This window comes from Chroicocephalus ridibundus, chromosome 2, assembly GCF_963924245.1.
Source record: "Chroicocephalus ridibundus chromosome 2, bChrRid1.1, whole genome shotgun sequence".
Taxonomy (NCBI): domain Eukaryota; kingdom Metazoa; phylum Chordata; class Aves; order Charadriiformes; family Laridae; genus Chroicocephalus; species Chroicocephalus ridibundus.
In genome coordinates this window covers 147,353,947-147,367,862 of record NC_086285.1, presented here as the reverse complement: position 1 = coordinate 147,367,862, position 13,916 = coordinate 147,353,947, and the positions used below count along the sequence as shown (strand labels likewise).

Sequence of the window (13,916 nt, the reverse complement as noted above, 5' to 3'; positions counted from 1 at the left end):
TTTCCACAAAATGACAGGAAACATTCTCACCACCACCTTGGTCTCTCCTGAATGGAGTAATTCATTACTCTGGAACATGGTGAAGGAAAACTACGGAATAGGCAGTTCTAACTGCAGTAAGACAAAGGAAGGGAGAATAATGCCCTATGGTAATTGCTTTTCATCTTTTCTAATGTAATTTTATATAGAATTGTTCTTTGACATTAATTTGCTAAAAATAAACTGTCATTGTCTGAACTCCATCTAGGAATCTCAAAAATTATTAAACTGTGATTAAATTATTAAAGTTCAAATAAAAAATCCAAAGTCAGTCAAGTTATTAGGGAAATTAACCTAGGAAACTATTCAGTAAATACATTTCTGAATTTGCTTAGAAGAGTCTTTGAGATGACTTTATAAAAAAAATTCTGCAGGTTCTTAGGATTGGTGAAGGCTAAAGACTTGATTTTTAAAGACAAGCTATTTGTCTGTGTCTTAAGTGTTTCAAAATGCATAACAGTACCAAGGTAGGAGACTTACTTCAAGAAAAGTGTCAAATGTTTTATCCACTTGCACAGGAAATAAAGACAGAACAAAGAGGATGTTCTCTAGCATTGCTCCTCAGGTTTATTCTTTACAGAATTATAAAAAGTTCTGTTGAAGACTTTGATTTACCTGTAGCAGTTTAAAACAGTTTCCCTAAAAACAACTTCCTGAACCCACTAAAAGAGATGAAAGAACAAAGGAAGTATCAGAACTTCTGAAGGCCAGGCTACTGAATTGCCCATTTCATCTAACTTTAGAATCTGTCACTTGAAAACGAACGCTTGAAAAACATGAATTCATGTATCTAAACCTCAAATGTCCATAACTAAATACTGTACATGGATTTTTTCAAAGTTTTTAAAAGCCAGATCATGACCAGCAAGAGAAGTGTTTACTTGATTATGCAGAAATTTAGCTACAAAAGAAAATCTATTCTTCCAGTTTGAGTTACAGGTCTGTGTTAGAATCTGTGAGATTAATACCCAATAGTTTATAGTCTTTCCAATTTCTCTGATGAAGCCCAGATCGGGTTTCAGTGCCATCACTGCTTTCTAGGTGCTCCTTGCACTGAATTAAGTGGATGCAAGAAAATTAAGACGACTTCCTCTCACTAGCAGGAATATAAAGGAATCACGGTTTCTCTGAGGTCCCCCTTCTCCTTCAGCTTTTAAAAATATGTGTTCTCTATATCATGCATATCTCTAAACACGCATATACATCATCTTTTTGCTTCAGTTGACTCCGGTTTTATGAGAGACAATCAGCAATTGCATCCTAACTTCTGGGATGGAGGGAAAAAAACCAAAAAACATACCGCATTTCACTACTGGCAACTGGCATTGTGTAATCCAGAAAGAAATCTTCACTCTCGTTCAGACAGGGCAGCACTGATCTAAACCTTTGTTGTGAATATGTAATTACATTTCAATGTAATTTAATTAAGGCGCAAGTAATTTAGTTAAAACTGATCTTTCTATCTCTGTACCTGAGACAGTTATGAAGCAGAGTAAGAAAACGAACACTTGAAAAACAAAACACGAATCGATGTATCTAAACCTCAAATGTCCATAACTAAACACTGTACAGGGATTTTATCAACGTTTTTAAAAGCCAGCTCATGACCAGCAAGTGAAGAAAGCTAAATGAGAAGAAACCGTGTTTTCTCCTGCCAACTGTTTCCAAAAATTTCCTGTATTAGGTTGCTTACTTTTTTTCTCCAGAAGTATCAGTGATTATTTTAAAGCCAGTGCCTCCAAGAAAAGGTATGTTTAAATTCATTTAAATTCAGGAAAACATTCAGTCAAAATTGAAATATTGTACGACTAGTTCATTTTCGACGATTTGCAATGAAGATATGTTTTCACACAAACTGTATTGCACTTCTTAGTTCCTCATCTTTTTAATCACACCCTCCATGATTTTCAATGATGTAGCCATAAAATTTCACTACCGTAGCTAATGGTGTTGCTCATTTTAATAAAGTTATTTCATTAGGAATATAATTGTCAAAATCTAAGTAAAAGGAAGATGATCTTGTGAATCTTTATTTTTTTAAATAAACTTCATTTCAATCAGCCTTAATTGACTCTGGTTTCTCAAAGAGCATTCTGCTACCTCATAGTCCCATTTTCATTTAATAATAGTGACACAAATGCAGGATATCCTTTACAATGTACCTTTGTTATTTAAAGAAAAAAAATCCACAAGATGGAAAAAATTCACTAATCACACTATTTTTCAGTTTTAAAAGTCCATTGTTTCCTTCTCAGAGATGATCTTACTCTTTTATAACTTAACATAAATTATTCCTTTCTGGCACATTTGGGTCTCCATTTTGCAAAAGTACTTCTTTATATACAGTGACACCAAACTAATGCAGGAATGGGACATTTCCACATCCTGTGTGGAAAAAGGGACAGTGAGCTTTATACTCCGAAGTGGTATTAGTATGTAATAAAATTTCCCTTCTGTGCATGTTTAATGGTATACCTACAACGTTACAACATAGTCAGAATTCCTGTCCAACTCCATTTCCCACCACCATAAATAGCACCAATAGACTGGTGTATGATTGTCCTAATCATTTGACACCATGTGCTATCCTACATTTTCCTTACAATCTTAATATTTATCAAAAGATGTGACAAAATTTCTACAGGGGACACACTAAAATGTCTTTCTACTCTCTAACTCCTCACAGACCTGATGTTTTGAATACATCTCATTTTCCAAATCTGTGTTGTTTAATTCGGTCAACATACCACCAACACTCACCAAGTATCTACAGTTTTATCTAGGAACACTCTAGATTGAATTTGCCATTCCATGGTTACAAAATACAGAATAGGCTTCTTAAGAAACACTGGAATTCACACCTTCCCTGATACACTAACACTGGAAAACAAAGGATAATCAGTAATATTGAGGATTCTCTAAGTGGGTTAACCTACTGGTAAAAGCTGTATCGCATGAAATTAAAAAATCCTGTTTACATTGAAGTATCCATTTTGAGGACATCTGCATACAATGCATTGGGGTTTTTAACCTTACTGTTAGCACCAAAGCTGCAAGATAAATACCACTGCTGCCCCTATACTTCTCAGTGTTTGTACTGGAGAAAAATGTGACTTAAAATATTTCCTTTTATTTCTGCCTTCGTAACTTCTAAAACATCTATTAGAAAATAGCAGAAATGGATATTACCTAAAGCAACTTAAGGCACTGTTATTATTTATGGAAAAATCTAACTAGTTGATTAGGTAGGGAAATTCCTGTCCCTTCCCTCCTTAACACATGTACATGGTAAAACTAGGTAATCATATAACCTTATTACTGTGACCTCCTTCACTCTTTTTTGTTTTTATTTTCCAAGAGATTTTAGGATTTGATACTGCTGCAATATAGATGAGTACCTCACAGACATTGGTTGTTGGATTGACTGGGGGAATACTCTTCGCATCCATCATAAAATTATACTGAAAGGGAAAATTGTTCCTTTCATTCGTCTACCTTTTGTACTCTACAGCTAACTCTGTATTCTAGGAACAGGGGTTACTTCACAGCTTCTGTCAGTTCACAACCTTTTAAATGTGTAAAACTCTAATGATGCAGGCCAAAAGAAAACTATGTAACCCTCCAACAGACTGGGGGATCACCACAAAGATGACCTGCCCCCTAGTAAAAACATATCCTAAATGGTAACAACAGCAGACGGTTTACAACTTTTGTATGAAGCAATATATTTCTGAACCACATGTGTGAGTTCAATGGGAGCTTTGACACTGCTATCAGTAAGAAAAAATTACATTTATTGGAGAAAAACTTTTGCTGTGCATACATTCACTAGATGTGTATGAATGCTAAGGAATTCCTTTAGTCCATCTAATATAGGAAATAATTTGCCAAGCACTACAGGGCAAGCTGCTTTTGCAATTGCAGTCCTTTAGAATACACTACAGATTTTCATGGAAGAGCAGATTTACACTAGTTCAGGTAGTTTTCTCAATTCTCTTATAAAAAAAAAAATCACATTTAATTTGGTAAAATATTGAAATATATCCACGCTTATTCTCAAATTGAGCTTTATACTACCTTTTCTAAACATATTTAAAATAAAAACAGATTAAAATATTTATTTCAGGTGTAATACTAGCAAGACAAACAAGTGTCAGTGACATGCATAACATCTAACATTATTTCAACATTATGCTCAATACAATATGTGCACTACATTTTAGGAATGCGTACATACTATTTAATTTAGGAAATAATTTATATAGAAATGGATAACTATATGATACTGCTGGCATATTCCTAAATGTTTAGAATAAATATGTTTTCTTAATGTTTACTGGTATCAAATTGTATTGTCCTTAAAAATCAAAACTGAACTACCGTGCTAAAAAAAAGTTACACGCTAAAATGTTGAGTGCATACACATCAATGATATAAACATCACTATCACAGGGTGCAACAAATTATTTTAATAACTTTATGCCACTTTGATTTGTATTTTTTAAGAGACACCTATGAGACAATTACCTATTTAATTTTTTTTAAACCGTGCACATATCATATTGCAAAACTAAAGGAAAAGTAGGGGCATGCTCACAAAGGCTGCAAACAGAGAGAAATATCATGCATAATGTTCACAACAACTCACAGATTATTAGTAAGTTATCTGAAACACAGGTAAGCCTCTCATGCCAAACATTGCTTTCATTTTAATGACAGTAACTCCCCTTGCCTTCAGCAGGAATTACACCCGTGTAAATGAAAGCAAATGTAGGCCAGGAAGTAAGTCTACCCATAAAAGAAAAGAACTTTAGACAGAAAAAAGGCTCTAACCACTTTGTCCTCCTGGAGTTCATATCCACGAAAGCAAGAAAGAAAGGACAGAAAAAAGACAAAGAAGGAAAGAGTCACTTTCATTTTGAAAGCAAGCAGTAGTATTTGTTAGTAAAATAAACAAATAAATATCAAAGGAATTAATATATCTCTTCTCATTTCCCCTAGTGGTGAAGAAGACCTAGTGAAAAATATGTCATTTTAATAATTTTCTTAATTCTTTTGTGTGTGAAATTGAGATGATTTTATATATCAAAGAAAATATTTGTACAAAAAAAAACTGCACAAAGAAAACTATTTTCATAAAAATAATTGGGGAATCATGTCCTAATTACCTTAATAAAACAAATGGGGCATCTCACAAAAAGCATGCAGAATTTAGCTCTACATGCCTTGGACCCCAGGATTGCAAATGATTAGCATCCTTCAACCCTTTGGATCGTAAAGAGTCCAGTGAAATGAAGAGTGTTTGTTTACTACAGCAAGATATAGGGTATGCATAATGGCATAGCTGCATGTTAGTCACTATACAGATCTTTAAACTACTAGAGTTTAAAAGCATAAGGAGACAGTGTTTGTCCGAAGTGTTTACTGTGTGTCATGTCAGATCTATATTAGTTATACTTTCCTTTTCATACACATAAATATTAACTGCAAACATTCCCAAGATTATTTTTTTCCTTGAAGGAATTTTTTTTTTAGCTGTATAAAACTGTAAATGGAGTAATACTTTAGAAAACAAAAATATTCAAAATGCTTTCAGTCAAAACTATTTCCCATTTTTGTGAATGATGAATGATGATTTTTTTTCTGGTACCTTAATTTCACATGCCAATACAGAGACTAAATCTAGGCATGCAATTAAGCACTTAGTTGTGTTGGAAATACAACTGCTCACCAAGAAAGGGTGACAACTCATTTTATTGCTTTGTTGTTCAGATACCTATATGACATCTAACTTTGTGCTCCTACAGAAGTTTAAGATTCCCCCCCAATACCAGAGATAAAAACAAACAGAAGAGAATACAACAGGGGCCAACCGAGACAATCAGGGCACTAGAGCACACAATATACGAGGAGAAGCTGAGGGAGATAGACAGGCTTGTTTAGCTAAAAGAAGGCTGGGGTAGGGAAGGGTGCAGGAAGAGGGGAACTACTTGCATTCCTCAACTACTTAAAGGTGAGCTATAGGGAAGACAAAGGCAGAAATTTTTGGAGATGCACAGCTAATGGACAAAACACAACATTCAAGGGATTGGACTGGATATCAGAGAAAACCAAATCACAAGAGTGGTTAAGCACTGAAAGAGGTTGCCCAAAAAGGTTACAGATTCTCCATCCTTGGAGTTTTTTACAACTTGGTTGGACAAGATCCTGAAAACCTGTTCTAACTTTGAAGTTAATCCTGCTTGGAGTAGGAGACTGGTCTAGATAACATCCATAGGTCCCATCCAACCCAACTTATTCTATGATCCTATGTACAGTGGTAAAAGATTAAAGTATTTTCAAAGACGCTACAGGTTTTAGTGGCATTCTTAGTTACACAAATACGAAATATCATTGAAAGCTATCCAAATCACAGGACCACTAAGCATTATCACTCTGTGTGCAGAGACATATTTACCTGCACAGCACCAGGTGCTCTGCTACTTTCCTAGCAGGGCTTTCCATCCCACTGCAATAGAAGTGGCAGCAGTTGCTCACAGATACTTTGAATGGCAACATCTAGTGCCTCAGTTTCTCAAGTCACCTCTGAAGAAATATTAACTACTATGCAAGAGAAGCATAATCCATAAGCAGGTATTTTTAGCACAGAGGCTAAGAAATTTTTAAAATTGTAAATGCCTGGTTAGGTTGCTTTCTCAGTGAATGTCTCACAGCTGCAGGAAGGGGTAAGTAACAGCACAGAAGAGCAATTAAGTCAGAACAGACCAGTTCCCCAATTTAAGGATGCAGACAGCAATTAAAAATAAAATTTTAAAACAAAAAGCTTGAGAAAATTACATAAACCACAAAACATAGTAGGTAAAACAGCATAAGACAAAGATAAAGATTTTAAATACATTAAACTGAAGAAAAAAGTAAAGGTAGCAGGTTTCACAAAAAAATGGGAAACAGACACAGTGATATTTCAAACTAGAAAACAGGAACATCTTTTGACAATTGGCAATGAATGAAAAATGTAAATATTAAGTAGAAGATGTTAAAATGTATACAAAGTTTTAAAAGGGACAAAATCCTTAAGAAAACAAATTTTGAGATGAAAACTATTGCTATTATTATTTTTTTTTTATCATATAGCTTAGCTGACTGTTCTACCTACCTAGGCTAGCTATTCTTTAGAGCAGAATTGACAGTTTTTAGCACAGTCCTTTATGTCTTAATAAATTTTATTGTCTTCAATTTTACCTACTGTTTTTCTTATTCTGCACCGCAACATTATCCCTGAAATTTTAAAACAGACTATAAGTAAGGCCCATAGTATTTCAAGAAAATGGTTAGAAATTGTGCTATTTTCTTATAATTTGCACTACACAAAACCCGTATTTTGGTCATTTGATGACAAGTCGTGTTATGTTGATGGAAGATACATATTGAAGTATGGAACATTGAAGATACATATTGAAGTATGGAACAAAAGGCAACAAATACAGTTGGGAACATGGGAAATTCAGACTAGATATAAGGAAATTTTTATTCTATTTTTTAATCATGAGAATGGTCAAGCACTGGAACAGGCTGCCCAGAGTGGTTGCTGAATCCCTATCCTTCAAGATTCAAACATTAACTGGGCAAGGCCCTCTGAAAACTCATGTAATCCAACATTCTTTGAGCAAGAGGTTGGATAAGATGACCTCCGGAAGTCCTTTCCAACCTAATTATTATGATGTTTTATATTCTTTATACAAATTTATATATTTATATTATATACATATATTTAAACATTCTGTTTTGTCATATGGATTTCTTTCCCAATTTTATCTCTATTCCAAAAATAATGACTAATATGGTTTATCTATTGTCCTGACTACTTTTATGCTGTTCTAACATAGTACTCCAGTCTAGCCAAATCATAAGTGATAATTACATACAGAAAATTTCACCTCTTAATTATTCTAATAGTCTTCTGTAAACACACAGATGATATCCACCTCTTCATATTATGAATTACGTTCTAATCTATTTTTTTCACTTAGTAGTTTTCACCTAAGATATGAAGATTTTTAAAACACTTATGAGGAGTAAAACCATAATACACAAGGAGAAATGTAAATTCATACAAGAAAAGTAAATTCAGTTGACAACATAGTGGAGTGTACATACACACCGGTAATAGAGATGACTCAGAAATAAGAAATTTAAAACACGGGAACAAACTCTTACCACACACTGTTGCATATTTTAGAGAGGACAGTTTAAGAGTTTTGAGACAGTTTTTCTAATACCTACTCTTGTGCCACGAGGTTCTAATGTTGGCTCAGAAATACTGATCTGGTAATACTGTTCTGTTCCATCACTGTCTCATTTTGAAAAATCTTAATCATGTTCAAATCAAGAATTTCCAGAAAACAAACTTAGCTTTAATCACAGAAAAGATAAAATACATACTAAATGCATCCTAAGATTGTAAGCAAGGAGAACATACCAACTCACATTTCCCAAACCCTCAAACTATATTAGTGAAAATCATGGCTAATCAATAATTCTCATGTATCAAAGATATTATCTCACTCTCTGTTAGCTGAAATGATATCCCAAAGTACAAGCACCACTTAGGCAACAACTAAAATAATATATATATACACGTATTTATAAACTATATATTAAAATAAAATGAAAGATTTGCCTCAGAAATTAATGGCATAATGAAGAGTCTCAAACACTTCACCGTATAAAAGTGTAAGCTTTCTAACGCAAAGCAGTAATTCTAAAAATCGGTGACTTTGAAAGGGCCGTTAAGGCTCCAAATCCTGATTCACACTGTGATCATAACAGTAATCAAGACTTGGTTCACACAGTCTACCTATGTTGAATAACCTCAAGGATGAAGAGTCTCTTTTCAGAAACAGGCTATGAAATATAAAGGTATGTGAAGTTCAAGACAAGCTGTCATGCTTTACTAGACACCTAAGACTACCTCCAGCTTCTCAGCTGCCTCCCCCACATTGCTGTCAAAAATTCTTGAGTTCACAGCAGTACAATGTAAGGAGTGACATGACTGGCCACATGAGAGACAGTCTAGTCAGTTATTTCAATAGCAAAGACATTTAAGAAATTAAATTCTCAGAGAACTCCTAATGAGTGGAGTTCAAACATGCCTAGCCTCTGTTGAAATTGAGACCATCTGCTCTTTAATGAGATTCAAAACAGCTACCAACTGAAAATAGTTTCAAATGCTTTAGAGAAATCTTTTCCTCAAGTTTGTAATGTCACACGTCTTTTCTAGAGAAATGCAGAATCAAACCATGTCTCCTAATGACCAACATATTTGTATGCAGTAGGAGATTACTGAGTTTATCCCAAATCCTAGTGACTTAGAAATCCTGATCATGAGAGGCTAATTCTTTGGTGCCTGCCAATTGTCAACAGAACAAAACGGATTATGCATTAGCACAAGCATGGTAAAATTTTGTGACTCCGCATAGATGGTCACACTGCATGTCCTGCAGTTAAAAATCATTCAACAAAGAGAACTTGATGGTTTTCTGAAAATCAAACGTAGCCCCAGAGAAATAATCAGAATTTAAAGCTTTCACAGAACCGTAGGGAGCTGAGAGAAGTTCCCCACTTAGACCTTATGCGTTTCGCACACAGTTGCTGGGTCCTATAAAACAACTGAAAATCTCTTACTTTTAGTGTTCAAAGACAAAGAGAGAAGGAAGTTTCAGTGGTTTCACGTGATAGCAGGTGGCCAAACACCCTGAAACAAGGTATTTGGCATGCGTCAAATTAAGTTTTCAGGCAAGTATTAATTTCTTCCTCTACAAGAGAAATGTTGGTTTACTGAATTGGCATTCTGAGCTGTTGGAATTTATATTCACTGCATACAAAGTTGTATCTATTTGGAAGCTGTATTTGTCCAATATTTTAGCATGTAAATTTCTCAGCTGCATAAACCTCATTCTGTTGTCTCCTGCCTTGTTCATTTCCCTATATAAATCAGTATATAATTAAAAAATAACAGTATATTTTGTATATCAGTGGTACCTACATTACTAAGAACAGTTACTGCTTGCTGTCGTACAATTTATTACTTCAGTTTTAATCAATCGGAAATTGTTCATAAACATAGAAGATGACAGTTCAACGTCCATTACTCCCATGAAATTTAAGCCTCCATCCTGGCTGAATACTCCATTTACCAAGATAATAGGTAGTACAGAAGCAGCAGTACCACCATTATCAGTTTTATTTGTTGGATCTAGCAGGAACTCCCGCATAATGGTAATATTTGTACAACCTGAACTGAATTTGCACAACATATATTGAATATTTGAATATATGAATATTTGAATATATATTGAATATTTGAATATATGACTATTTGTACAACACTGAACCTGGACAGGGGAGTGGATTGAAAACTGGTTGAAAGATAGAGCTCAGAGGGTCATGATTAGGGGCACAGAGTCTAGTTGGAGGTCAGTGATGAGTGGTGTTCCCCAGGAGTCAGTACTGGGTCCAGTCCTCTTCAATATATTCATCAGTGACCTGGATGAGGGGATAGAGTGCACCCTCAGCAAGTTTGCCGATGATACAAAACTGGAAAGGGTGGCTGACACACCAGAAGGCTGTGCCGCCATACAGAGAGACCTGGACAGGCTGGAGAGTTGGGCAGAGAGGAACATCATGAAATTCAACAAGGGCAAGTGTAGAGTGCTGCACCTGGGGAGGAACAACCCCATGCACCAGCACAGGTTGGGGGCTGACCTGCTGGAGAGCAGATCGATGGAAAGAGACCTGGGAGTCCTGGTGGACAACAGGATGACCATGAGCCAGCAACGTGCCCTTGTGGCCAAGAAGGCCAATGGCATCCTGGGGTGCATCAAGACGAGTGTGGCCAGCAGGTCAAGAGAGGTCATCCTCCCCCTCTACTCTGCCTTGGTGAGGCCGCATCCAGACTACTGTGTCCAGGTCTGGGCTCCCCAGTTCAAGAAGGACAGGGAACTGCTGGAGAGGGTACAGCAAAGGGCTACCAAGATGATTAGGGGACTGGAACACCTCTCTTATGAAGAAAAGCTGAAGGACTTGTGTCTTTTTAGTCTGGAAAAAAGACAACTGAGGGGGGATCTTATCAACACTTATAAATATTTAAAGGGTGGGTGTCAGGAGGATGGGGCCAGGCACTTTTCAGTGGTGCCCGGCAACAGGACAAGGGGTAACGGGCACAAACTTGAACAGAGGAAGTTCCATCTCAACATGAGGAGGAACTTCTTTACTTTGAGGGTGGCAGAGTACTGGAACAGGCTGCCCAGAGAGGTGGTGGAGTCTCCAACTCTGGAGACATTCAGAATCCACCTGGACGTGTTCCTGTGTAACCTGCTCTAGGTGAACCTGCTCTGGCAGGGGGGTTAGACTAGATGATCTCCAGAGGTCCCTTCCAACCCCGACCATTCTGTGATTCTGTGAATTTTAATGCATATATTTCAGGAACTGTAACTAAACTGAAAAATGAATAAATCATCCAATCAGTCTGAGAATCCTAATCTAATGCTCTGACAACAGTTCAACATTTCCTTGCTCTGTTCCTGCTAAGCCAGGAGTCCTACTAAACTTGTAAGCAGGAGTCCTCCTTGTGAGCTTTGAAAGAGAAGTGTTCTTTGCAAATCTGCCTCTCCTGAGATGCATGCTGCTAACACTGGCCTGTACTCAACTTTTTAGTAGCAGAATCTGGTGTAAATGGCACGAACGTGGCTTGAAATTTGATATTATGAAAAAGGTTACAAACAGATCAAACAGCTCCATCAAAGAACATTTCAGTCAGTTTAAGAATCATCATATATTAGGTCCAAAGCAGACACATATAAACTGCCAAAAAATGTCTACAAAGACCAAAGAAAATCTAGCACAGTTAAAACAGGAATTTATCAGTCATCCTTCAAGAAGATGAAGTTGTATCCGTTAAGGGAAACAGAAAAGAATGAATTCTGGTAAATTCTGGTGGATCAAAAATAGTTTTCATGGAATAATGTGTATAGGCATAAACGAGATCATAAATAGGAGGCTGCCACACTCTGTGTCTGAATTAAATCTTTTGTATTCATGTTCACAGTGAATAGAGAGATACTTACTCTAGGATATTAATTTACGCTGAATGAACCAGAGGATATACTTCAAACTGATATTTCAGAAAGAGAAGCTATAAAGCGAGTCAACAAAAAAAACAGTAAGAAATTTTTAAAACCAGATGATATTCAGCATAAAACATCTAGTGTAAAATATCTAACTATTTACAGTGATACAGAGTCTTTCACTGACAAGAAGAATAAAAGGTGGCAAATATGATGCCAAGTTATTCATTTTTAAGGAATTACAGCATTAGATCAACTGAATAATAGACAAGGGAGTCTGACATCCACATTGGACAGATTTGTAGAAACCAAAATAGAGAATAAAATTAGCACTCATATGAATAAATTATGATAAAATATGGAAAAGTCAAATGGCTGTAGTAAAGGGAATTCATGTCTGTTACTTGTATTAGAGTTCCTTCAAGGAGTCACAGAGAAAGTGAGTAAATGGGTTTTGTTCATACTGCTGAGTTGGGCTTCCAGGCTTTTAAAGAATCTCAGCTGCCATGGAATCGGAATATTTTCATCCATGAGAAAATTTAATTGATGAAAAGCCAAGAAGAAAAGAACAGGAATAAATGGTCACAGTTTTTTAAGGGAAAGGTATCACCAGTGAAGCCTAACAGGGGATCTGTCTAGAGATGCTCTGTCCATCGTATTCATAAATTATCTAGAACAGAAATGAATGAGAGACAGAAAAGCTTATTTATCACACTAAACTATCAATAGTATCAAGAAAATAGCCAGCTGAGAAGAGCTGCATAACAGACTCATAATACTGAATGGAGAAGTTTGCTTACAGAAAGACAGATTTAGATTAGACAATAAGAAAAGCTTTCTGCGGTGAGGATGGAGAAGCAGTGGAACAAATGACCTATGAGGGTGTCGAAGAAATTCATTAGAAATCTGTCAAGAGAAGTCAGAAAAATATCTGCCCAATTCACATGATCCATTCCAAGGACAGTCTAAATGATGTATCAGAACACTTCATTAGGAGATGAAGCCTTCCTCCTAATGCACTTTTTCTATGTTTCTAAGTACATAGACATAATGACTCAAATATCTGCCCTGATTGCCTTTTATAATCAGATGAAATTAATACAGAAATTATTACATCTTTTATTACTGGCAATATGATTTAGTCAAAAAAGAAAAGTGTGAGCTTACTGAAGAAAGAAATTCAAAATTACCTTAACAAAATCCAAAGGAGTTCAAGAGATTTACAGATAATCTAAATTACTTTAATCATAAGGAAATAGCAGATTATTTTATACTTTGTCAATCAAAAACCTGACTCCATTATTTAAGCCTACCTTTCAATCTTGAAGAAATACATAACTTTTATACAATTGTCTCCCACCTTCCAAAAGATTAATATTTGCATCTTGCATGGTATTTGCAATAAACATATTAGAGAAAAAAAATAGATTTATGGAAATAAATTGTAATGGAAAATGATTATATTAATAAATATTATATTATTAAATTATTGCATTGATTTACAAAATATGTGTTTCCACAAAAGACTAGCATCTTGAGTAGTGTCATGAATATTCTATAAGAATCTGTCAGAATCTTTATCTAAAATGCTGAATAAACTGATCTCAGAACTGTTTTCTGTGATTACCTCAGTTCTGCTCAATTTTTTACTCTATGATCAAACTTCTTAAAATTCAGATTGCTGCTTTACCTGTTATACAATAAACACCAATATACTTAGCTGTAACTCTATGTTGTTAGTGCATGTGATTT

At 35.4% G+C, this 13,916-nt stretch overlaps 1 protein-coding gene across 48 annotated transcripts in view; it reads right to left on the bottom strand.

Moving 5' to 3' along the window:
- RIMS2 (regulating synaptic membrane exocytosis 2) overlaps positions 1-13,916 on the bottom strand; it is a 493,643-nt gene that overhangs the window by 384,877 nt on the left and 94,850 nt on the right. For 41 of the 48 annotated variants that reach the window (XM_063327352.1, XM_063327357.1, XM_063327378.1 and 38 more), the window contains one exon: positions 4,873-4,884. The exons of the other annotated variants lie outside the window; for them this stretch is intronic. In XM_063327352.1, coding sequence (XP_063183422.1) covers positions 4,873-4,884 — 12 coding nt within the window. The remainder of the gene's footprint in view (positions 1-4,872; positions 4,885-13,916) is intronic. 48 annotated transcript variants of the gene reach the window in all.